The sequence below is a fragment of the Oncorhynchus mykiss genome, chromosome 19, assembly GCF_057628025.1.
Source record: "Oncorhynchus mykiss isolate SJ-2025 chromosome 19, ASM5762802v1, whole genome shotgun sequence".
Classification (NCBI taxonomy): domain Eukaryota; kingdom Metazoa; phylum Chordata; class Actinopteri; order Salmoniformes; family Salmonidae; genus Oncorhynchus; species Oncorhynchus mykiss.
The window spans coordinates 64,822,913-64,849,165 of record NC_143040.1 but is presented as its reverse complement, the minus strand read 5'-3'; the positions used below and the strand labels follow the sequence as shown (position 1 = coordinate 64,849,165).

General features: G+C 45.4%; 1 protein-coding gene across 1 annotated transcript in view; it reads left to right on the top strand.

Annotated features, from left to right (window-relative positions):
• Window positions 1-26,170, top strand: part of LOC149975264 (uncharacterized) — a 180,790-nt gene extending 154,620 nt beyond the window's left edge. Inside the window, exons 2-4 of the mRNA XM_090211521.1 lie at window positions 25,251-25,397; window positions 25,682-25,709; window positions 25,830-26,170. Coding sequence (XP_090067647.1) covers window positions 25,251-25,397; window positions 25,682-25,709; window positions 25,830-25,959 — 305 coding nt within the window. The 3' untranslated portion in view covers window positions 25,960-26,170. The remainder of the gene's footprint in view (window positions 1-25,250; window positions 25,398-25,681; window positions 25,710-25,829) is intronic.
• Window positions 26,171-26,253: the final 83 nt, after the last annotated feature.

The following is a 26,253-nucleotide window of genomic DNA, read 5'->3' as shown; positions in this document are numbered from 1 at the left end:
TACGACACCAGAGAGTCACAATACGACACCAGAGACACAATACGACATCAGAGAGACACAATACGACACCAGAGAGACACAATACGACACCAGAGAGACACAATACGACACTAGAGACACAATACGACAGCAGAGACACAATACGACACCAGAGAGACACAATACGACACCAGAGAGACACAATACGACACCAGAGAGACACAATACGATACTAGAGAGACACAATACGACACCAGAGAGACACAATACGACACCAGAGAGACACAATACGACACCAGAGAGACACAATACGACACCAGAGAGACACAATACGACACCAGAGAGACACAGTACGACACCAGAGAGACACAATACGACACCAGAGAGACACAGTACGACACCAGAGAGACACAATACGACACCAGAGAGACACAATACGACACCAGAGAGTCACAATATGACACCAGAGAGACACAATACGACACCAGAGACACAATACGACACCAGAGACACAATACGACACCAGAGACACAATACGACACCAGAGAGACACAATATGACAAAAGAGAGACACAATACGACACCAGAGAGTCACAAGATGACACCAGAGAGTCACAATATGACACCAGAGAGACACAATACGACACCAGAGAAACACAATACGACACCAGAGAGACACAATACGACACCAGAGACACAATACGATACCAGAGAGACACAATACGACACCAGAGAGTCACAATATGACACCAGAGAGTCACAATACGACACCAGAGAGTCACAATATGACACCAGAGAGTCACAATACGACACCAGAGAGTCACAATACGACACCAGAGACACAATACGACATCAGAGAGACACAATACGACACCAGAGAGACACAATACGACACCAGAGAGACACAATACGACACTAGAGACACAATACGACAGCAGAGACACAATACGACACCAGAGAGACACAATACGACACCAGAGAGACACAATACGACACCAGAGAGACACAATACGACACTAGAGAGACACAATACGACACCAGAGAGACACAATACGACACCAGAGAGACACAATACGACACCAGAGAGACACAATACGACACCAGAGAGACACAATACGACACCAGAGAGACACAGTACGACACCAGAGAGACACAATACGACACCAGAGAGACACAGTACGACACCAGAGAGACACAATACGACACCAGAGAGACACAATACGACACCAGAGAGACACAATACGACACCAGCGAGACACAATACGACACCAGAGAGACACAATACGACACCAGAGAGACACAATACGACACCAGAGAGACACAATACGACACCAGAGAGACACAATACGACACCAGAGAGACACAGTACGACACCAGAGAGACACAATACGACACCAGAGACACAATTCGACACCAGAGAGATACAATACGACACCAGAGAGATACAATACAACACCAGAGAGATACAATACGACACCAGAGACACACAATACGACACCAGAGAGACACAATACGACACCAGAGAGACACAATAAGACACCAGAGAGACACAATACGACACCAGAGAGACACAATACGACACAATACGACACCAGAGAGACACAATACGACACCAGAGACACAATACGACACAATACGACACCAGAGACACAATACGACACAATACGACACCAGAGACACAATACGACACAATACGACACCAGAGAGACGCAATACGACACCAGAGACACAATACGACACCAGAAAGACACAATACGACACCAGAGAGACACAATACGACACCAGAGACACAATACGACACCAGAGAGTCACAATATGACACCAGAGAGTCACAATACGACACCAGAGACACAATACGACACCAGAGAGACACAATACGACACCAGAGACACAATACGACACCAGAGAGACACAATACGACACCAGAGACACAATACGACACCAGAGAGTCACAATACGACAAAAGAGAGACACAATACGACACCAGAGAGTCACAAGATGACACCAGAGAGTCACAATATGACACCAGAGAGACACAATACGACACCAGAGAGACACAATACGACACCAGAGAGACACAATACGACACCAGAGAGACACAATACGACACCAGAGAGACACAATACGATACCAGAGAGACACAATACGACACCAGAGAGACACAATACGACACCAGAGAGTCACAATATGACACCAGAGAGACACAATACGACACCAGAGACACAATACGACACCAGAGACACAATACGACACCAGAGACACAATACGACACCAGAGAGACACAATATGACAAAAGAGAGACACAATACGACACCAGAGAGTCACAAGGTGACACCAGAGTCACAATATGACACCAGAGAGACACAATACGACACCAGAGAAACACAATACGACACCAGAGAGACACAATACGACACCAGAGACACAATACGATACCAGAGAGACACAATACGACACCAGAGAGTCACAATATGACACCAGAGAGTCACAATACGACACCAGAGAGTCACAATACGACACCAGAGACACAATACGACATCAGAGAGACACAATACGACACCAGAGAGACACAATACGACACCAGAGAGACACAATACGACACTAGAGACACAATACGACAGCAGAGACACAATACGACACCAGAGAGACACAATACGACACCAGAGAGACACAATACGACACCAGAGAGACACAATACGACACTAGAGAGACACAATACGACACCAGAGAGACACAATACGACACCAGAGAGACACAATACGACACCAGAGACACAATACGATACCAGAGAGACACAATACGACACCAGAGAGTCACAATATGACACCAGAGAGTCACAATACGACACCAGAGAGTCACAATACGACACCAGAGACACAATACGACATCAGAGAGACACAATACGACACCAGAGAGACACAATACGACACCAGAGAGACACAATACGACACTAGAGACACAATACGACAGCAGAGACACAATACGACACCAGAGAGACACAATACGACACCAGAGAGACACAATACGACACCAGAGAGACACAATACGACAAAAGAGAGACACAATACGACACCAGAGAGTCACAAGATGACACCAGAGAGTCACAATATGACACCAGAGAGACACAATACGACACCAGAGAAACACAATACGACACCAGAGAGACACAATACGACACCAGAGACACAATACGATACCAGAGAGACACAATACGACACCAGAGAGTCACAATATGACACCAGAGAGTCACAATACGACACCAGAGAGTCACAATACGACACCAGAGACACAATACGACATCAGAGAGACACAATACGACACCAGAGAGACACAATACGACACCAGAGAGACACAATACGACACTAGAGACACAATACGACAGCAGAGACACAATACGACACCAGAGAGACACAATACGACACCATAGAGACACAATACGACACCAGAGAGACACAATACGACACTAGAGAGACACAATACGACACCAGAGAGACACAATACGACACCAGAGAGACACAATACGACACCAGAGAGACACAATACGACACCAGAGAGACACAATACGACACCAGAGAGACACAGTACGACACCAGAGAGACACAATACGACACCAGAGAGACACAGTACGACACCAGAGAGACACAATACGACACCAGAGAGACACAATACGACACCAGAGAGTCACAATATGACACCAGAGAGACACAATACGACACCAGAGACACAATATGACACCAGAGACACAATACGACACCAGAGACACAATACGACACCAGAGAGACACAATATGACAAAAGAGAGACACAATACGACACCAGAGAGTCACAAGATGACACCAGAGAGTCACAATATGACACCAGAGAGACACAATACGACACCAGAGAAACACAATACGACACCAGAGAGACACAATACGACACCAGAGACACAATACGATACCAGAGAGACACAATACGACACCAGAGAGTCACAATATGACACCAGAGAGTCACAATACGACACCAGAGAGTCACAATACGACACCAGAGACACAATACGACATCAGAGAGACACAATACGACACCAGAGAGACACAATACGACACCAGAGAGACACAATACGACACAAAAGACACAATACGACAGCAGAGACACAATACGACACCAGAGAGACACAATACGACACCAGAGAGACACAATACGACACCAGAGAGACACAATACGACACTAGAGAGACACAATACGACACCAGAGAGACACAATACGACACCAGAGAGACACAATACGACACCAGAGAGACACAATACGACACCAGAGAGACACAATACGACACCAGAGAGACACAGTACGACACCAGAGAGACACAATACGACACCAGAGAGACACAGTACGACACCAGAGAGACACAATACGACACCAGAGAGACACAATACGACAACAGAGAGACACAATACGACACCAGCGAGACACAATACGACACCAGAGAGACACAATACGACACCAGAGAGACACAATACGACACCAGAGAGACACAATACGACACCAGAGAGACACAATACGACACCAGAGAGACACAGTACGACACCAGAGAGACACAATACGACACCAGAGACACAATTCGACACCAGAGAGATACAATACGACACCAGAGAGATACAATACGACACCAGAGAGATACAATACGACACCAGAGACACACAATACGACACCAGAGAGACACAATACGACACCAGAGAGACACAATAAGACACCAGAGAGACACAATACGACACCAGAGAGACACAATACGACACAATACGACACCAGAGAGACACAATACGACACCAGAGACACAATACGACACAATGCGACACCAGAGACACAATACGACACAATACGACACCAGAGACACAATACGACACAATACGACACCAGAGAGACGCAATACGCCACCAGAGACACAATACGACACCAGAAAGACACAATACGACACCAGAGAGACACAATACGACACCAGAGACACAATACGACACCAGAGAGTCACAATATGACACCAGAGAGTCACAATACGACACCAGAGACACAATACGACACCAGAGAGACACAATACGACACCAGAGACACAATACGACACCAGAGACACAATACGACACCAGAGACACAATACGACACTAGAGAGTAACAATACGACAAAAGAGAGACACAATACGACACCAGAGAGTCACAAGATGACACCAGAGAGTCACAATATGACACCAGAGAGACACAATACGACACCAGAGAGACACAATACGACACCAGAGAGACACAACACGACACCAGAGACACAATACGATACCAGAGAGACACAATACGACACCAGAGAGTCACAATATGACACCAGAGAGTCACAATACGACACCAGAGAGTCACAATACGACACCAGAGAGTCACAATACGACACCAGAGACACAATACGACACCAGAGAGACACAATACGACACCAGAGAGACACAATACGACACCAGAGAGACACAATACGACACTAGAGACACAATACGACACCAGAGACACAATACGACACCAGAGAGACACAATACGACACCAGAGAGACACAATACGACACCAGAGAGACACAATACGACACTAGAGAGACACAATACGACACCAGAGAGACACAATATGACACCAGAGAGACACAATACGACACCAGAGAGACACAATACGACACCAGAGAGACACAATACGACACCAGAGAGACACAATACGACACCAGAGAGACACAATACGACACCAGAGACACAATACGATACCAGAGAGACACAATACGACACCAGAGAGTCACAATATGACACCAGAGAGTCACAATACGACACCAGAGAGTCACAATACGACACCAGAGACACAATACGACATCAGAGAGACACAATACGACACCAGAGAGACACAATACGACACCAGAGAGACACAATACGACACTAGAGACACAATACGACAGCAGAGACACAATACGACACCAGAGAGACACAATACGACACCAGAGAGACACAATACGACACCAGAGAGACACAATACGACAAAAGAGAGACACAATACGACACCAGAGAGTCACAAGATGACACCAGAGAGTCACAATATGACACCAGAGAGACACAATACGACACCAGAGAAACACAATACGACACCAGAGAGACACAATACGACACCAGAGACACAATACGATACCAGAGAGACACAATACGACACCAGAGAGTCACAATATGACACCAGAGAGTCACAATACGACACCAGAGAGTCACAATACGACACCAGAGACACAATACGACATCAGAGAGACACAATACGACACCAGAGAGACACAATACGACACCAGAGAGACACAATACGACACTAGAGACACAATACGACAGCAGAGACACAATACGACACCAGAGAGACACAATACGACACCATAGAGACACAATACGACACCAGAGAGACACAATACGACACTAGAGAGACACAATACGACACCAGAGAGACACAATACGACACCAGAGAGACACAATACGACACCAGAGAGACACAATACGACACCAGAGAGACACAATACGACACCAGAGAGACACAGTACGACACCAGAGAGACACAATACGACACCAGAGAGACACAGTACGACACCAGAGAGACACAATACGACACCAGAGAGACACAATACGACACCAGAGAGTCACAATATGACACCAGAGAGACACAATACGACACCAGAGACACAATATGACACCAGAGACACAATACGACACCAGAGACACAATACGACACCAGAGAGACACAATATGACAAAAGAGAGACACAATACGACACCAGAGAGTCACAAGATGACACCAGAGAGTCACAATATGACACCAGAGAGACACAATACGACACCAGAGAAACACAATACGACACCAGAGAGACACAATACGACACCAGAGACACAATACGATACCAGAGAGACACAATACGACACCAGAGAGTCACAATATGACACCAGAGAGTCACAATACGACACCAGAGAGTCACAATACGACACCAGAGACACAATACGACATCAGAGAGACACAATACGACACCAGAGAGACACAATACGACACCAGAGAGACACAATACGACACAAAAGACACAATACGACAGCAGAGACACAATACGACACCAGAGAGACACAATACGACACCAGAGAGACACAATACGACACCAGAGAGACACAATACGACACTAGAGAGACACAATACGACACCAGAGAGACACAATACGACACCAGAGAGACACAATACGACACCAGAGAGACACAATACGACACCAGAGAGACACAATACGACACCAGAGAGACACAGTACGACACCAGAGAGACACAATACGACACCAGAGAGACACAGTACGACACCAGAGAGACACAATACGACACCAGAGAGACACAATACGACAACAGAGAGACACAATACGACACCAGCGAGACACAATACGACACCAGAGAGACACAATACGACACCAGAGAGACACAATACGACACCAGAGAGACACAATACGACACCAGAGAGACACAATACGACACCAGAGAGACACAGTACGACACCAGAGAGACACAATACGACACCAGAGACACAATTCGACACCAGAGAGATACAATACGACACCAGAGAGATACAATACGACACCAGAGAGATACAATACGACACCAGAGACACACAATACGACACCAGAGAGACGCAATACGACACCAGAGAGACACAATAAGACACCAGAGAGACACAATACGACACCAGAGAGACACAATACGACACAATACGACACCAGAGAGACACAATACGACACCAGAGACACAATACGACACAATGCGACACCAGAGACACAATACGACACAATACGACACCAGAGACACAATACGACACAATACGACACCAGAGAGACGCAATACGCCACCAGAGACACAATACGACACCAGAAAGACACAATACGACACCAGAGAGACACAATACGACACCAGAGACACAATACGACACCAGAGAGTCACAATATGACACCAGAGAGTCACAATACGACACCAGAGACACAATACGACACCAGAGAGACACAATACGACACCAGAGACACAATACGACACCAGAGACACAATACGACACCAGAGACACAATACGACACTAGAGAGACACAATACGACAAAAGAGAGACACAATACGACACCAGAGAGTCACAAGATGACACCAGAGAGTCACAATATGACACCAGAGAGACACAATACGACACCAGAGAGACACAATACGACACCAGAGAGACACAACACGACACCAGAGACACAATACGATACCAGAGAGACACAATACGACACCAGAGAGTCACAATATGACACCAGAGAGTCACAATACGACACCAGAGAGTCACAATACGACACCAGAGAGTCACAATACGACACCAGAGACACAATACGACACCAGAGAGACACAATACGACACCAGAGAGACACAATACGACACCAGAGAGACACAATACGACACTAGAGACACAATACGACACCAGAGACACAATACGACACCAGAGAGACACAATACGACACCAGAGAGACACAATACGACACCAGAGAGACACAATACGACACTAGAGAGACACAATACGACACCAGAGAGACACAATATGACACCAGAGAGACACAATACGACACCAGAGAGACACAATACGACACCAGAGAGACACAATACGACACCAGAGAGACACAATACGACACCAGAGAGACACAGTACGACACCAGAGAGACATAATACGACACCAGAGAGACACAATACGACACCAGAGAGACACAATACGACACCAGAGAGACACAATACGACACCAGAGAGACACAATACGACACCAGAGATACACAATACGACACCAGAGAGACACAATACGACACCAGAGAGACACAATACAATACCAGAGAGACACAGTACGACACCAGAGAGACACAATACGACACCAGAGACACAATTCGACACCAGAGAGATACAATACGACACCAGAGAGATACAATACGACACCAGAGAGATATAATACGACACCAGAGACACACAATACGACACCAGAGAGACACAACACGACACCAGAGACACAATACGATACCAGAGAGACACAATACGACACCAGAGAGTCACAATACGACACCAGAGAGTCACAATACGACACCAGAGAGTCACAATACGACACCAGAGAGTCACAATACGACACCAGAGACACAATACGACACCAGAGAGACACAATACGACACCAGAGAGACACAATACGACACCAGAGAGACACAATACGACACTAGAGACACAATACGACACCAGAGACACAATACGACACCAGAGAGACACAATACGACACCAGAGAGACACAATACGACACCAGAGAGACACAATACGACACTAGAGAGACACAATACGACACCAGAGAGACACAATACGACACCAGAGAGACACAATACGACACCAGAGAGACACAATACGACACCAGAGAGACACAATACGACACCAGAGAGACACAATACGACACCAGAGAGACACAGTACGACACCAGAGAGACATAATACGACACCAGAGAGACACAATACGACACCAGAGAGACACAATACGACACCAGAGAGACACAATACGACACCAGAGAGACACAATACGACACCAGAGATACACAATACGACACCAGAGACACAATTCGACACCAGAGAGATACAATACGACACCAGAGAGATACAATACGACACCAGAGAGATATAATACGACACCAGAGACACACAATACGACACCAGAGAGACACAATACGACACCAGAGAGACACAATACGACACCAGAGAGACACAATACGACACCAGAGAGACACAATACGACACAATACGACACCAGAGAGACACAATACGACACCAGAGACACAATACGACACAATACGACACCAGAGACACAATACGACACCAGAGAGACACAATATGACACCAGAGAGACACAATACGACACCAGAGAGACACAATACGACACCAGAGACACAATACGACACCAGAGAGTCACAATATGACACCAGAGAGTCACAATACGACACCAGAGACACAATACGACACCAGAGAGACACAATACGACACCAGAGACACAATACGACACCAGAGACACAATACGACACCAGAGACACAATACGACACCAGAGAGACACAATACGACAAAAGAGAGACACAATACGACACCAGAGAGTCACAAGATGACAGCAGAGAGTCACAATATGACACCAGAGAGACACAATACGACACCAGAGAGACACAATACGACACCAGAGAGACACAATACGACACCAGAGACACAATACGATACCAGAGAGACACAATACGACACCAGAGAGTCACAATATGACACCAGAGAGTCACAATACGACACCAGAGAGTCACAATACGACACCAGAGAGTCACAATACGACACCAGAGAGTCACAATACGACACCAGAGACACAATACGACACCAGAGAGACACAATACGACACCAGAGAGACACAATACGACACCAGAGAGACACAATACGACACTAGAGACACAATACGACACCAGAGACACAATACTACACCAGAGAGACACAATACGACACCAGAGAGACACAATACGACACCAGAGAGACACAATACGACACCAGAGAGACACAATACGACACTAGAGAGACACAATACGACACCAGAGAGACACAATTCGAACACCAGAGAGACACAATACGACACCAGAGAGACACAATACGACACCAGAGAGACACAATACGACACCAGAGAGACACAATACGACACCAGAGAGACACAATACGACACCAGAGAGACACAATACGACACCAGAGAGACACAATACGACACCAGAGAGACACAGTACGACACCAGAAAGACACAATACGACACCAGAGAGACACAATACGACACCAGAGAGACACAATATGACACCAGAGAGACACAATACGACACCAGAGAGACACAATACGACACCAGAGAGACACAATACGACACCAGAGAGACACAATACGACACCAGAGAGACACAGTACGACACCAGAGAGACACAATTCGACACCAGAGACACAATTCGACACCAGAGAGATACAATACGACACCAGAGAGATACAATACGACACCAGAGAGATACAATACGACAGCAGAGACACACAATACGACACCAGAGAGACACAATACGACACCAGAGAGACACAATACGACACCAGAGAGACACAATATGACACCAGAGAGACACAATACGACACCAGAGAGACACAATACGACACAATACGACACCAGAGAGACACAATACGACACCAGAGACACAATACGACACAATACGACACCAGAGACACAATACGACACAATACGACACCAGAGACAAAATACGACACAATACGACACCAGAGAGACGCAATACGACACCAGAGACACAATACGACACCAGAGAGACACAATACGACACCAGAGAGACACAATACGACACCAGAGAGTCACAATATGACACCAGAGAGTCACAATACGACACCAGAGACACAATACGACACCAGAGAGACACAATACGACACCAGAGACACAATACGACACCAGAGACACAATACGACACCAGAGACACAATACGACACCAGAGAGACACAATACGACAAAAGAGAGACACAATACGACACCAGAGAGTCACAAGATGACACCAGAGAGTCACAATATGACACCAGAGAGACACAATACGACACCAGAGAGACACAATACGACACCAGAGAGACACAATACGACACCAGAGAGTCACAATATGACACCAGAGAGTCACAGTACGACACCAGAGAGTCACAATACGACACCAGAGAGTCACAATACGACACCAGAGACACAATACGACACCAGAGAGACACACCAGAGAGGCACAATACGACACCAGAGAGACACAATACGACACTAGAGACACAATACGACACCAGAGACACAATACGACACCAGAGAGACACAATACGACACCAGAGAGACACAATACGACACCAGAGAGACACAATACGACACCAGAGAGACACAATACGACACCAGAGAGACACAATACGACACCAGAGAGACACAATACGACACCAGAGAGACACAATACGACACCAGAGAGACACAATACGACACCAGAGAGACACAATACGACACCAGAGAGACACAGTACGACACCAGAGAGACACAATACGACACCAGAGAGACACAATACGACACCAGAGAGACACAATACGACACCAGAGATACACAATACGACACCAGAGAGACACAATACGACACCAGAGAGACACAATACGACACCAGAGAGACACAGTACGACACCAGAGAGACACAATACGACACCAGAGACACAATTCGACACCAGAGAGATACAATACGACACCAGAGAGACACAATACGACACCAGAGAGACACAATACGACACCAGAGAGACACAATACGACACCAGAGATACACAATACGACACCAGAGAGACACAATACGACACCAGAGAGACACAATACGACACCAGAGAGACACAGTACGACACCAGAGAGACACAATACGACACCAGAGAGACACAATACGACACTAGAGACAGACAATACAATACCAGAGAGACAATACGACACCAGAGAGATGCAATACGACACCAGAGAGACGCAATACGACACCAGAGACACAATACGACACCAGAGAGACACAATACGACACCAGAGAGACACAATACGACACCAGAGAGACACAATACGACACAATACGACACCAGAGAGACACAATATGACACAATACTACACCAGAGAGACACAATACGACACCAGAGAGACACAATACGACACTAGAGAGACACAATACGACACCAGAGAGACACAATATGACACAATACTACACCAGAGAGACACAATACGACACCAGAGAGACACAATACGACACCAGAGAGACACAATACGACACCAGAGAGACACAATACGACACAATACGACACCAGAGAGACACAATATGACACAATACTACACCAGAGAGACACAATACGACACCAGAGAGACACAATACGACACCAGAGAGACACAATATGACACAATACTACACCAGAGAGACACAATACGACACCAGAGAGACACAATACGACACCAGAGAGACACAATACGACACCAGAGAGACACAATACGACACCAGAGAGACACAATACGACACCAGAGAGACACAATACGACACCAGAGAGACACAATACGACACAATACGACACCAGAGAGACACAATATGACACAATACTACACCAGAGAGATACAATACGACACCAGAGAGATACAATACGACAGCAGAGACACACAATACGACACCAGAGAGACACAATACGACACCAGAGAGACACAATACGACACCAGAGAGACACAATACGACACCAGAGAGACACAATACGACACCAGAGAGACACAATACGACACAATACGACACCAGAGAGACACAATACGACACCAGAGACACAATACGACACAATACGACACCAGAGACACAATACGACACAATACGACACCAGAGACAAAATACGACACAATACGACACCAGAGAGACGCAATACGACACCAGAGACACAATACGACACCAGAGAGACACAATACGACACCAGAGAGACACAATACGACACCAGAGAGTCACAATATGACACCAGAGAGTCACAATACGACACCAGAGACACAATACGACACCAGAGAGACACAATACGACACCAGAGACACAATACGACACCAGAGACACAATACGACACCAGAGACACAATACGACACCAGAGAGACACAATACGACAAAAGAGAGACACAATACGACACCAGAGAGTCACAAGATGACACCAGAGAGTCACAATATGACACCAGAGAGACACAATACGACACCAGAGAGACACAATACGACACCAGAGAGACACAATACGACACCAGAGACACAATACGATACCAGAGAGACACAATACGACACCAGAGAGTCACAATATGACACCAGAGAGTCACAGTACGACACCAGAGAGTCACAATACGACACCAGAGAGTCACAATACGACACCAGAGACACAATACGACACCAGAGAGACACACCAGAGAGGCACAATACGACACCAGAGAGACACAATACGACACTAGAGACACAATACGACACCAGAGACACAATACGACACCAGAGAGACACAATACGACACCAGAGAGACACAATACGACACCAGAGAGACACAATACGACACCAGAGAGACACAATACGACACCAGAGAGACACAATACGACACCAGAGAGACACAATACGACACCAGAGAGACACAATACGACACCAGAGAGACACAATACGACACCAGAGAGACACAATACGACACCAGAGAGACACAGTACGACACCAGAGAGACACAATACGACACCAGAGAGACACAATACGACACCAGAGAGACACAATACGACACCAGAGATACACAATACGACACCAGAGAGACACAATACGACACCAGAGAGACACAATACGACACCAGAGAGACACAGTACGACACCAGAGAGACACAATACGACACCAGAGACACAATTCGACACCAGAGAGATACAATACGACACCAGAGAGACACAATACGACACCAGAGAGACACAATACGACACCAGAGAGACACAATACGACACCAGAGATACACAATACGACACCAGAGAGACACAATACGACACCAGAGAGACACAATACGACACCAGAGAGACACAGTACGACACCAGAGAGACACAATACGACACCAGAGACACAATTCGACACCAGAGAGATACAATACGACACCAGAGAGATACAATACGACACCAGAGAGATACAATACGACACCAGAGACACACAATACGACACCAGAGAGACACAATACGACACCAGAGATACACAATACGACACCAGAGAGACACAATACGACACCAGAGAGACACAATACGACACCAGAGAGACACAATACGACACCAGAGAGACACAATACGACACCAGAGAGACACAATACGACACCAGAGAGACACAATATGACACAATACTACACCAGAGAGACACAATACGACACCAGAGAGACACAATACGACACTAGAGACAGACAATACTATACCAGAGAGACAATACGACACCAGAGAGATGCAATACGACACCAGAGAGACGCAATACGACACCAGAGACACAATACGACACCAGAGAGACACAATACGACACCAGAGAGACACAATACGACACCAGAGAGACACAATACGACACAATACGACACCAGAGAGACACAATATGACACAATACTACACCAGAGAGACACAATACGACACCAGAGAGACACAATACGACACTAGAGAGACACAATACGACACCAGAGAGACACAATATGACACAATACTACACCAGAGAGACACAATACGACACCAGAGAGACACAATACGACACCAGAGAGACACAATACGACACCAGAGAGACACAATACGACACAATACGACACCAGAGAGACACAATACGACACCAGAGAGACACAATACGACACCAGAGAGACACAGTACGACACCAGAGAGACACAATACGACACCAGAGACACAATTCGACACCAGAGAGATACAATACGACACCAGAGAGATACAATACGACACCAGAGAGATACAATACGACACCAGAGACACACAATACGACACCAGAGAGACACAATACGACACCAGAGATACACAATACGACACCAGAGAGACACAATACGACACCAGAGAGACACAATACGACACCAGAGAGACACAATACGACACCAGAGAGACACAATACGACACCAGAGAGACACAATACGACACCAGAGAGACACAATATGACACAATACTACACCAGAGAGACACAATACGACACCAGAGAGACACAATACGACACTAGAGACAGACAATACTATACCAGAGAGACAATACGACACCAGAGAGATGCAATACGACACCAGAGAGACGCAATACGACACCAGAGACACAATACGACACCAGAGAGACACAATACGACACCAGAGAGACACAATACGACACCAGAGAGACACAATACGACACAATACGACACCAGAGAGACACAATATGACACAATACTACACCAGAGAGACACAATACGACACCAGAGAGACACAATACGACACTAGAGAGACACAATACGACACCAGAGAGACACAATATGACACAATACTACACCAGAGAGACACAATACGACACCAGAGAGACACAATACGACACCAGAGAGACACAATACGACACCAGAGAGACACAATACGACACAATACGACACCAGAGAGACACAATATGACACAATACTACACCAGAGAGACACAATACGACACCAGAGAGACACAATACGACACCAGAGAGACACAATATGACACAATACTACACCAGAGAGACACAATACGACACCAGAGAGACACAATACGACACTAGAGACAGACAATACGACACCAGAGAGACACAATACGACACCAGAGAGACACAATACGACACCAGAGAGACACAATACGACACAATACGACACCAGAGAGACACAATATGACACAATACTACACCAGAGAGACACAATACGACACCAGAGAGACACAATACGACACCAGAGAGACACAATACGACACCAGAGAGACACAATACGACACAATACGACACCAGAGAGTGTGGAGACACAATACGACACCAGAGACAGACAGTACAATACCAGAGAGAGACCGAATGATGCCAGGGAGACACAATACGACACTAGAGACAGACAATACAACACCAGAGAGAGACCGAATGATGCCAGGGAGACACAATACGACACTAGAGACAGACAATACGACACCAGAGAGAGACCGAATGATGCCAGGGAGACACAATACGACACTAGAGACAGACAATACAATACCAGAGAGATACCGAATGATGCCAGGGAGACACAATACGACACTAGAGACAGACAATACAATACCAGAGAAAGACCGAATGATGCCAGGGAGACACAATACGACACTAGAGACAGACAATACAATACCAGAGAGAGACCGAATGATGCCAGGGAGACACAATACGACACTAGAGACAGACAATACAATACCAGAGAGAGACCGAATGATGCCAGGGAGACACAATACGACACTAGAGACAGACAATACAATACCAGAGAAAGACCGAATGATGCCAGGGAGACACAATACGACACTAGAGACAGACAATACAATACCAGAGAGAGACCGAATGATGCCAGGGAGACACAATACGACACCAGAGACAGACAATACAATACCAGAGAGACACAATACGACACTAGAGAGAGACCGTATGATGCCAGGGAGACACACAACATACTGAGCCTTTGTTAACCTTTGCAGTCTTTTCCTGGTGAACGTGAACAACTCAGAAGCCCATTCAGTGTCCATATTGGACAGGTAGGAATCTCAGCCAAAAGGAGATGTGTGTGCTCTTTATTCTGCCACTTATGGCTGATCGGGGAACTGTCTAAATAGATGAGGATAGGCCACCACCTAGTGGCCAAATCCATAGGATTCTAGAGCAGGGTGGTTAATTACCTGTGTTGTCTTAAGTTGTCCTTTGTAGAACACATCACTGTGGAGACATAGACATGGCTCTCTCAGAATTACTTGGTGAGCTTGGAAATACCCTACAGTCAATGGTTTAACTGAAAGGACATTCAAAAATGCCTAGTAAGACATCTAAAACAGCAGCAGAAAGATGAACCCATTGAGAAGTTATCATTGCATGTGAGTCTTGTACTTTAAGTTGAGTGAAGTAAGTAAGGCTTGTCTGAACCAGAATGGTCCATTTCCTGTTTCTGTAGCATGAGCCAGCTTGATGTACACCCCCTGAAAAGAATGTTAGTCTATCACATGAGCTTAGGCCCAATCCAGTACCAAGCAGAGAGGTATCATGTCCCAAATGTAGACTTTGTCATGACAACTGGTAGTTGGACCACCAACCTTCCAAACACAGGGCAGACACTCTCACCACAAGGCCACTGGTCTGGTTTCTTATTTTAGTTCCTACCCCTAAAGATACCCACAGACATATTTTTGTGCATTCTTTCATAAATATTTAATCTTGAACATATTACTATGTTGACTAAACAGGTCAAGAGGTTCCACTGAATGATGTGATCTGACCTACTCATGTCATGGGAGGGGACAGAGCTACCTGAGCAACGCAGAAGACATCACGTTTCCATTTGCAGAGCTCACACAGTGGATGCATTCCCATGGAATTTATTTATCCATTCTTAGCTGCAGCATAAATAGAAGTTGCACTTAGCCCTATTTACAATGAGCTAGTTGAGTTTCCATGCGTTTATGAGAACCCATTCATGCCAGCAGCATACCACCCTGCATACCACTGCTGGCTTGCTTCTGAAGTTAAGCAGAGTTGGTCCTGGTCTGTTCCTGGATGGGAGACCAGATGCTGCTGGAAGTGGTGTTGGAGGGCCAGTAGGAGGCACTCTTTACTCTGGTCTAAAAAAAAAAATAGCCCAATGTCCCAGGGCAGTGATTGACACTGCCCTGTGTAGGTTGCAATCTTTTGGATGGGATGTTAAACAGGTTTCCTGACTCTCTGAGGTCATAAAAGATCCCATGGCAATTATCGCAGGGGTGTTAACCCTGGTGTCCTTGCTAAATTCCCAATCTGCCCCATAAACCATCACAGTCACCTAATAATCCCCAGTTTACAATTGGCTCATTCATCCCCCTCCTCTCCCCTATATAAATTCCACAGGTTGTTGCTGCAAATGAGAACGTGTTCCCAGTCAACGTACCTGGTAAAATAATGGATACATTTTTTTTTCACATTTTCATGCTGCGATAGGAACTACATATTAACAGGGAACCATCTCCATGACAACATAACTAGTTACAGCCAGCCACTGGGACCATGGAGAGACAGTCAGAGACCTCTGGGTGAAATGTGGTAGTGGTTGACAGTGTGATCCCCATAGCAACAGCCAGGACTGTTGTAGGTAGGAAGCAGGCAGCATAACTTCAGTGTCACAGACAGAACAATCTAAACCTTGGAGGGAAGACAGTCTCACACACACGCTTAAAAGTAATATTATTAAAGAATCAATAGCTATAACTAATTAATTTAAAAGTAAAAAATGTGATATACCAATTCCGTATTTCCCCTTCAAAAGGAAGCATGACAATGCAGATACAGGGGAGATAAGAATTACCATCTCTCAAATCTCTCACATTGGAAACATCTGCTTTTTTATTTTCATAAAATCTCCAGTACAAGTGGCCCTGTAACATGTGGTAGGGGAAGAAGCACACCACGAACACCCCCACCACAGCGCACAGCGTCTGCAGGACCCTTCACCCCCCAGGGCCTGGATGAATTGGAACCCCGAGTCTGGGTAGGGGACTGAGTGAGCAGGGCGCGGGAGATGAGCAGGTTACAGACTACTACGAGGAAGAAGACCAAGACGAAGCAACCCCCATACTAGGTGCTCAAGACCAAGGCTTTTTTTTAATGATTTTTTAATGACCGGCTATTGTTCAGCACCCAATTAGAAGGCTCCAACAGTGATATAACAATCTGACTATATGCACCATATCAATTTTATCTAACCATCTAGTCTTGTGGCTTGGAACTGAGTTTATATAGCTATCGTGCTATCATTTATAGAAGCTCATGTTCCCTATACAACGTCTGCTGATTACACTAGAAAAACAGGAAGAAACAGCAGTGATGAAATTGAAGTCGCAAGTCAGTCACAAGACCAAAGTGTAAGATATGTTGTGAGATAAAATGTACAGTACATCTGAAATATGAAAACAAAGAATCAATGGTCCAGATTTTTTAAAGCACTGATTATAGCTGGCACAGTGGCCAGGACAAATCCCTACAGGAAGGAAATCTAGAGGGGAACCATACTCTGGGTGGGGCTGTGTGGTGGTGCATCTGTTCATGTGATGTGTCTGAATGAACATGAGGCTACATAGCAGAGTGCATGTTCTGCACTATGTGTTCATTGTTAGGTGTGGGTGTGATGGAATGAAGCATCCTGAGGATGTGGTTACTAACAACAGCATTAGCATTAGACACAATATCTACAATATCATGTCATCTAGAGATTTAAACCTTCAGCTGCTGCTGTTCACTATGGAGCCGCTGGCTCACATTCTTGCCCTCCTTGAGCTCCAGTACAGCCAGAGTCCAAGAGGCAGTTGAGCCCCATCAGCATCAAGGTGACCTGGTGGGCGTCGTTAAGCCACTGCCTGGTTCGCTGGTCCCAGTCCATTCTTCCCCAGCCCAGGTGGAAAGTTGTAAGTTCCTTGGTGTACATATCAATCAACAAACTGGTCTACGTACACGCAACAGCGCCACTTCAACCTTAGGAGGCTGAAAAAATGTGTCTCACTAACTTTTACAGGTGCACAAACGAGAGCATCCTGTTGGGCTGTATCACCGCATGGTATGGCAACTGCACCGCCGAGACTGGAGGGTTCTCCAGAGGGTTGTCAGGTCTGCATAACACATCACTGGGGGCGAACTACCTGCCCTCCAGGACCCCTACAACACCCGATATCACAGGAAGGCAAAAAAGATAGTGAAGGACAATAACCACCCGAGCCACTACCTGTTCACTCCGCTTCCATCCAGAAGGCGAGGTCTGTACAGATGCATCAGAGCTGGGACAGAGAGATTGAAAAACAGCTTTAATCTCAAGGCCATCAGATTGTTAAACAGCCACCATTAGCACAGAGAGTCGACTGCCTACCCACAGACTTGATATCATTGGCCAATTTAATAAATGGAACACTAGTCACTTTAATAATGTCACTTTAATAATGTTTACCTATCTCGCGTTACTCATCTCATATGTACAGTTGAAGTCGGAAGTTTACGTACACATTAGCCAAATACATTTAAACTCCGTTTTTCACAATTCCAGACATTTAATACTAGTAAAAAATACCCATTATTAGGTCAGTTAGGATCACAACTTTATTTAAAGAATATGAAATGTCAGAATAATAGTAGAGAGAATTTTATATTTTAGCTTTCATTTATTTCATCACATTCCCTGTGGGTCAGAAGTTTACATACACTCAATTAGTATTTGGTAGCATTGCCTTTAAAATGTTTAACTTGGGTCAAACATTTTGGGTAGCCTTCCACAAGCTTACCACAATAAGTTGGGTGAATGTTGGCCAATTCCTCCTGACAGAGCTGGTGTAACTGAGTCAGGTTTGTTGGCCTCCTTGCTCGCAACACGCTTTTTCAGTTCTGCTCACAAATGTTCTATAGGATTGAGGTCAGGGCTTTGTGATGGCCACTCCAATACCTTGACTTTGTTGTCCTTAGGCCATTTTGCAACAACTTTGGAAGTATGCTTGGGGTCATTGTCCATTTGGAAGACCCATTTGCGACCAAGATTTAACTTCCTGACTGAGGTTTTGAGATGTTGCTTCAATATATCCATATCATTTTCCTACCTCATGATGCCACCTATTTTGTGAAGTGCACCAGTCACTCCTACACAAAATCGACCCCATAACATGATGCTGCCACCCCCGTGCTTCACAGTTGGGATGGTGTTCTTCTGCTTGCAAGCCTCCCCCTTTTTCCTCCAAACATAAAGATGGTCATTATGGCCAAACAGTTCTATTTTTGTTTCATCAGACCAGAGGACATTTCTCCAAAAAGTATGATCTTTGTCCCCATGTGCAGTTGCAAACCATAGTCTGGCTTTTTTATGGCGGATTCAGGGCAGTGGCTTCTTCCTTGCTGAGCAGCCTTTCAGGTTATGTCGATATAGGACTCGTTTTACTGTAGATATAGATACTTTTGTACCTGTTTCCTCCAGCATCTTCACAAGGTCCTTTGCTGTTGCTATGGGATTGATTTGCACTTTTTGCACCAAAGTACGTTCATCTCTAGGAGACAGAACGCGTCTCCTTCCTGAGCGGTATGACAGCTGCGTGGTCCCATGGTGTTTATACTTGCATACTATTGTTTGTACAGATTAATGTTTTACAAGGCGTTAGAAATTGCTCTGGATGAACCAGATTTATGGGGGTCTACAGTTTTTTTCTGAGTTCTTGGCTGATTTCTCTTGATTTTCCTATGATGTCATGCAAAGCAGCACTGAGTTTGATGGTAGTCCTTGAAATACACTCACGGTCCCAATTGACTCAAATTATGTCAACTAGCCTAACAGAAGCTTCTAAAGCCATGACATCATTTTCGCGATTTTTACGAGCTGTTTAAAGGCACAGTCAACTTAGTGTATGTACACTTCTGACCCACTGGAATTGTGATACAGTGAATTATAAGTGAAGTAATTTGTCTTTAACATTTTTTGGGAAAAATGACTTGTGTCATGCACAAAGTAGATGTCTTAACCGACCTGCCAAAACTATGGTTTGTTAACACGAAATGTGTGGAGTGGTTGAAAAACAAGTTTTAATGACTCCAACCTAAGTGTATGTAAACTTCCAACTTCAACTGTATATACTGTACACTGTATCATTCACTATCTATTCTTTACTATCTATTGCATCTTAGCCGCTCTGTCACTGCTCATCCATATATTTTATACTTATATATTCTCCTCCCATTCCTTTACTAGACTGTGTGTATTAGGTTTTGTTGTGGAATTGTTAGATATTACCTGTTAAATATTGCTGCACTGTCGGATCTAGGAGCTTAAGCACTTCGCTACACTCACAATAACATCTGCTAACAATGTGTATATGACCAATAACATTTTATTTTATTTTATTTGACAATGTGAGAGGGACCATCCCAGTACATTATTTTTTATTTTGGTACATTGTCACTATCACACCACCATTACCACACATCATCGCCATCAGCTCAGTTCTCTACTAATGGAACAAATCTCATTATCGTTCATCATTTCCTCAAACTGAGCTGTTCACCATCTTGAGCTGAGAGGAAGCTAAATGTGTTAGACTCATATGAGAAATAAGGTGGATGTTGTGATTGATGAGTAGATTACCAGTCATGGGGAAGTAGACGATATAGACTGTGTGGGAGGGGCTTTGTTGCTGCTGCATTCAAGACAGAGATGTTGCTGTAAGCCTGGCAAAAATACTGCCCACTCTTCTTTGCTATGCTCAGGGTCAGCTCTCACCCGATGCCCACCTCCTGCCACCCACCCTGCTCGTCCAACCTGCTCCAGCTCCAGACAACAGAGGGGGGTTGGGTTGGGAGGTGGCCTGACAGTACAGGATGACACTCTGCCCCTCCATGTGACCAGGTCCTTGGGTGTGGATGACACCAACACATTAGAGAGTCCCTCTAGGAAGAGGAGGGGACATGATAAACTACTTTGTGTTACTTAAATAAACACAGATTACAGATCCAGACTAAACTCTTACGAAAAGGGTTCCAAAAGGGATCTTTGTCTGTCCCCATAGGATAACCCTTTTTGGGAACAGGAACAATGGTGGCCATCTTGAAGCATGTGGGGACAGCAGACTGGGATAGAGATTGATTGAATATGTCTGTAAACACACCATCCAGCTGGTCTGTGCGGGCCCTTAGGACGGAGCAAGTGATGCCGTCTGGGCCGGCAGCCTGGTTAACACGATGGTTAACACGATTAAATGTTTTACTCACGTCGGCCACGGAGAAGGAGAGTCCACAGTCTTTGGTAGCAGGACGGATTGGTGGCACTGTATTGTCCTCAGAATGTGCAAAGAAGTTGTTTAATTTGTCTGTGAGCAAGATATCAATGTCTGCGACGGGGCTGGTTATCTTTTTTGTAATCCGTGATTGACTGCAGACCCTGCCATATACGTCTCGTGTTTGAAGAGATGAATTGCGACTCCACTTTGTCTATAAAGTGACACTTTGCTTGTTTGATTGCCTTACGGAGGGAATAACTACACTGTTTGTAGTCGGTCATGTTTCCAGTCGCCATGCCATGATTAAATGCGGTGGCACATGCTTTCAGTTTTGCAGGAAAGCTGCCATCAATCCATGGTGTCTGGTTCGGGAAGGTTTTAATAGTCACAGTGGGTACAACATCTCCTTATAAACTCGTTCACCGAGTCAGCATATACGTCAATGTTATTGTCTGAGGCTACCCGGAACATATCCCAGTCCACGTGATCGAAGCAATCTTGAAGCGTGTAATCCGATTGGTGAGACCAGCATTGGATAGACCTAGCACGGGCACTTCCTGTTTTAGTTTCTGCCTATAGGAGGGGAGCAACAATATGGAGACATGGTCAGATTTGCCAAAAGGAGGGGAGGGCCTTGTATGCGTTGCGGATGTTAGAGTAGCAGTGGTCGAAAGTGTTACTCGCTCGTGTACTGCAATCGATATGCTCATAGAATTTAGGTTGCCTTGTTCTCAGATTAGCTTTGTTAAAATCCCCAGGTACAATAAATGCAGCCACGGGATATATGGTTTCCAGTTTACATAAAGTCCAATGAAGTTCCTTGATGGCCGTCTTGGTATCCGCTTACGGGGGGATATACACGGCTGTGACGATAACCGAGGAGAGTTCTCCTGGGAGATAATACGGTCGGCATTTGATTGTGAGGAATTCTAGGTCAGGAAACAAAAGGACTTGAGTTCTTGTATGTTGTTACAATTACACCATGAGCCGTTAATCATGAAACATACATCCCTGCCCTTCTTCTTACCAGGGAGATGTTTGTTCCTGTTGGTATGATGCACTGAAAATCCTGTTGGTTGTACGAACTCCAACAGCATGTCCCCAGCTAGCCATGTCTCCGTGAAACAGAGTATGTTACAATCCCGGATATCTCTTTGGAAAGCAACTCTTGCCCCAAATTTGTTGAATTTGTTAACTTGGGACTGGACACTAGCGAGTAATATCCTCGGAAGCGGTGGGTGGTGTGCGCACATCTGAAGCCTCACTAGAAGACCGCTCCGGCACCCTCTCCTCCGACGGCGTTGTTTTGGGTCGGCCTCTGGAATCAGTTAAATGCCCTGGGAGGTGCAGACAGAGGATCCGCTTTGGGAAAGTTGTATTCCTGGTCGTAGTGCTGGTTGTGCTGGTTAGTTGACGTCTCTCTGATATCCAATAGTTCTTCCCGGCTGTATGTAATAACACTTAAGGTTTTCTGGGCTAACAATGTAAGACGTAATACATAAAAACAAAATACTGCAGTTTCCTAAGGACTTGAGCTTAGCTGCCATCTGTATCGGCGCCATCTTATGTCATTATTCTGTTTTTAGAACTTTGGATTGCATTTATCAATTGTTTTATGTTGTCAAACCCTGCTGTTGTATGTATCAATATTTGATGCACAATAGTACTTTATAACATAGGTTTGTAAAGTTTAAGATTTTAGTGTAAGCCTGTGGCACATCAATGTCAATGCGGTTCAATTGACTGTTCCTCCTCTCCCCTTAGGCAGTGTGTATGCAGGAGTGGCAGGGTTGGTGCTGGTTCTCCTTGCCGGGGTCTTACTGACCTTGTTGCTGCTGTGGCTCTGGAGGCAGCGGGCCAAAGAGAAGGCCGGTCAAGAGACCTTGGCCACCAATAGTGCACCGGCCAAAGGTGAGTGACACTGTCAAGTGTACTGCACTGTATCAACAGTTCTACCAAGTCTTCGGCTATACTGCAGAGTTATAATTATGACAAGTTGGCTACTGTAGTTACAGGAAGTGATGTGTTGTTATTTGGCCAACCCAATTAGAGGCACCTATGTTTCAATCTATGATTCAGTTTGTAAATTATCAAAATATAGGACTCTAGTAGGATTCTGAAAAGCCCACAATGTTCATTCAGACATTGTGAGTGTTGGTTTGATGTACTGTGATGTATTTTCCATGTACTTCCAGGATATACTGGACCTGCAAAAGCACCAAAGTAAGAGCATGATGAACAACTTATATGTGTGTGTTTTACATTTGTCTTCCTGTGTATGAGATTATAATTAGCTGATCACTATGCTGATCACTATGCTGATCACTATGCTGTCACCACTAGGGGGAGGAGTCAGGCCCAGGCTGGGGTTGAGGGAGAAGTCTACATGAACTGTGGTGAAACCAACCAAGCCTACAGCGACCTGTACCCCGCCTACATGACAGGGGATGATACCTACACCACCTTGGGATGATTCCTACGCCACCTTGGGATGATTGTTATACCTTGTCATGAGAGAGGGTGATGGGACTTAACCAAGGACAGGAACAACATATGCATATGTGACATGAATGTAACACTAAAATAACCTGCTTGATAAACCACATACTGAAGATACCAGAATGGTTAAATCCTCCTTTGCTCATTGTAAAATACTGTGGGGCAGTTTCCCAGACACAGATTAAACATAGTCCTGGACTTAAACTCTTTCAAGAGATACTCTATTGAACATGATTTTTCATCCAGGACTATGTTTAATCTGTGTCAG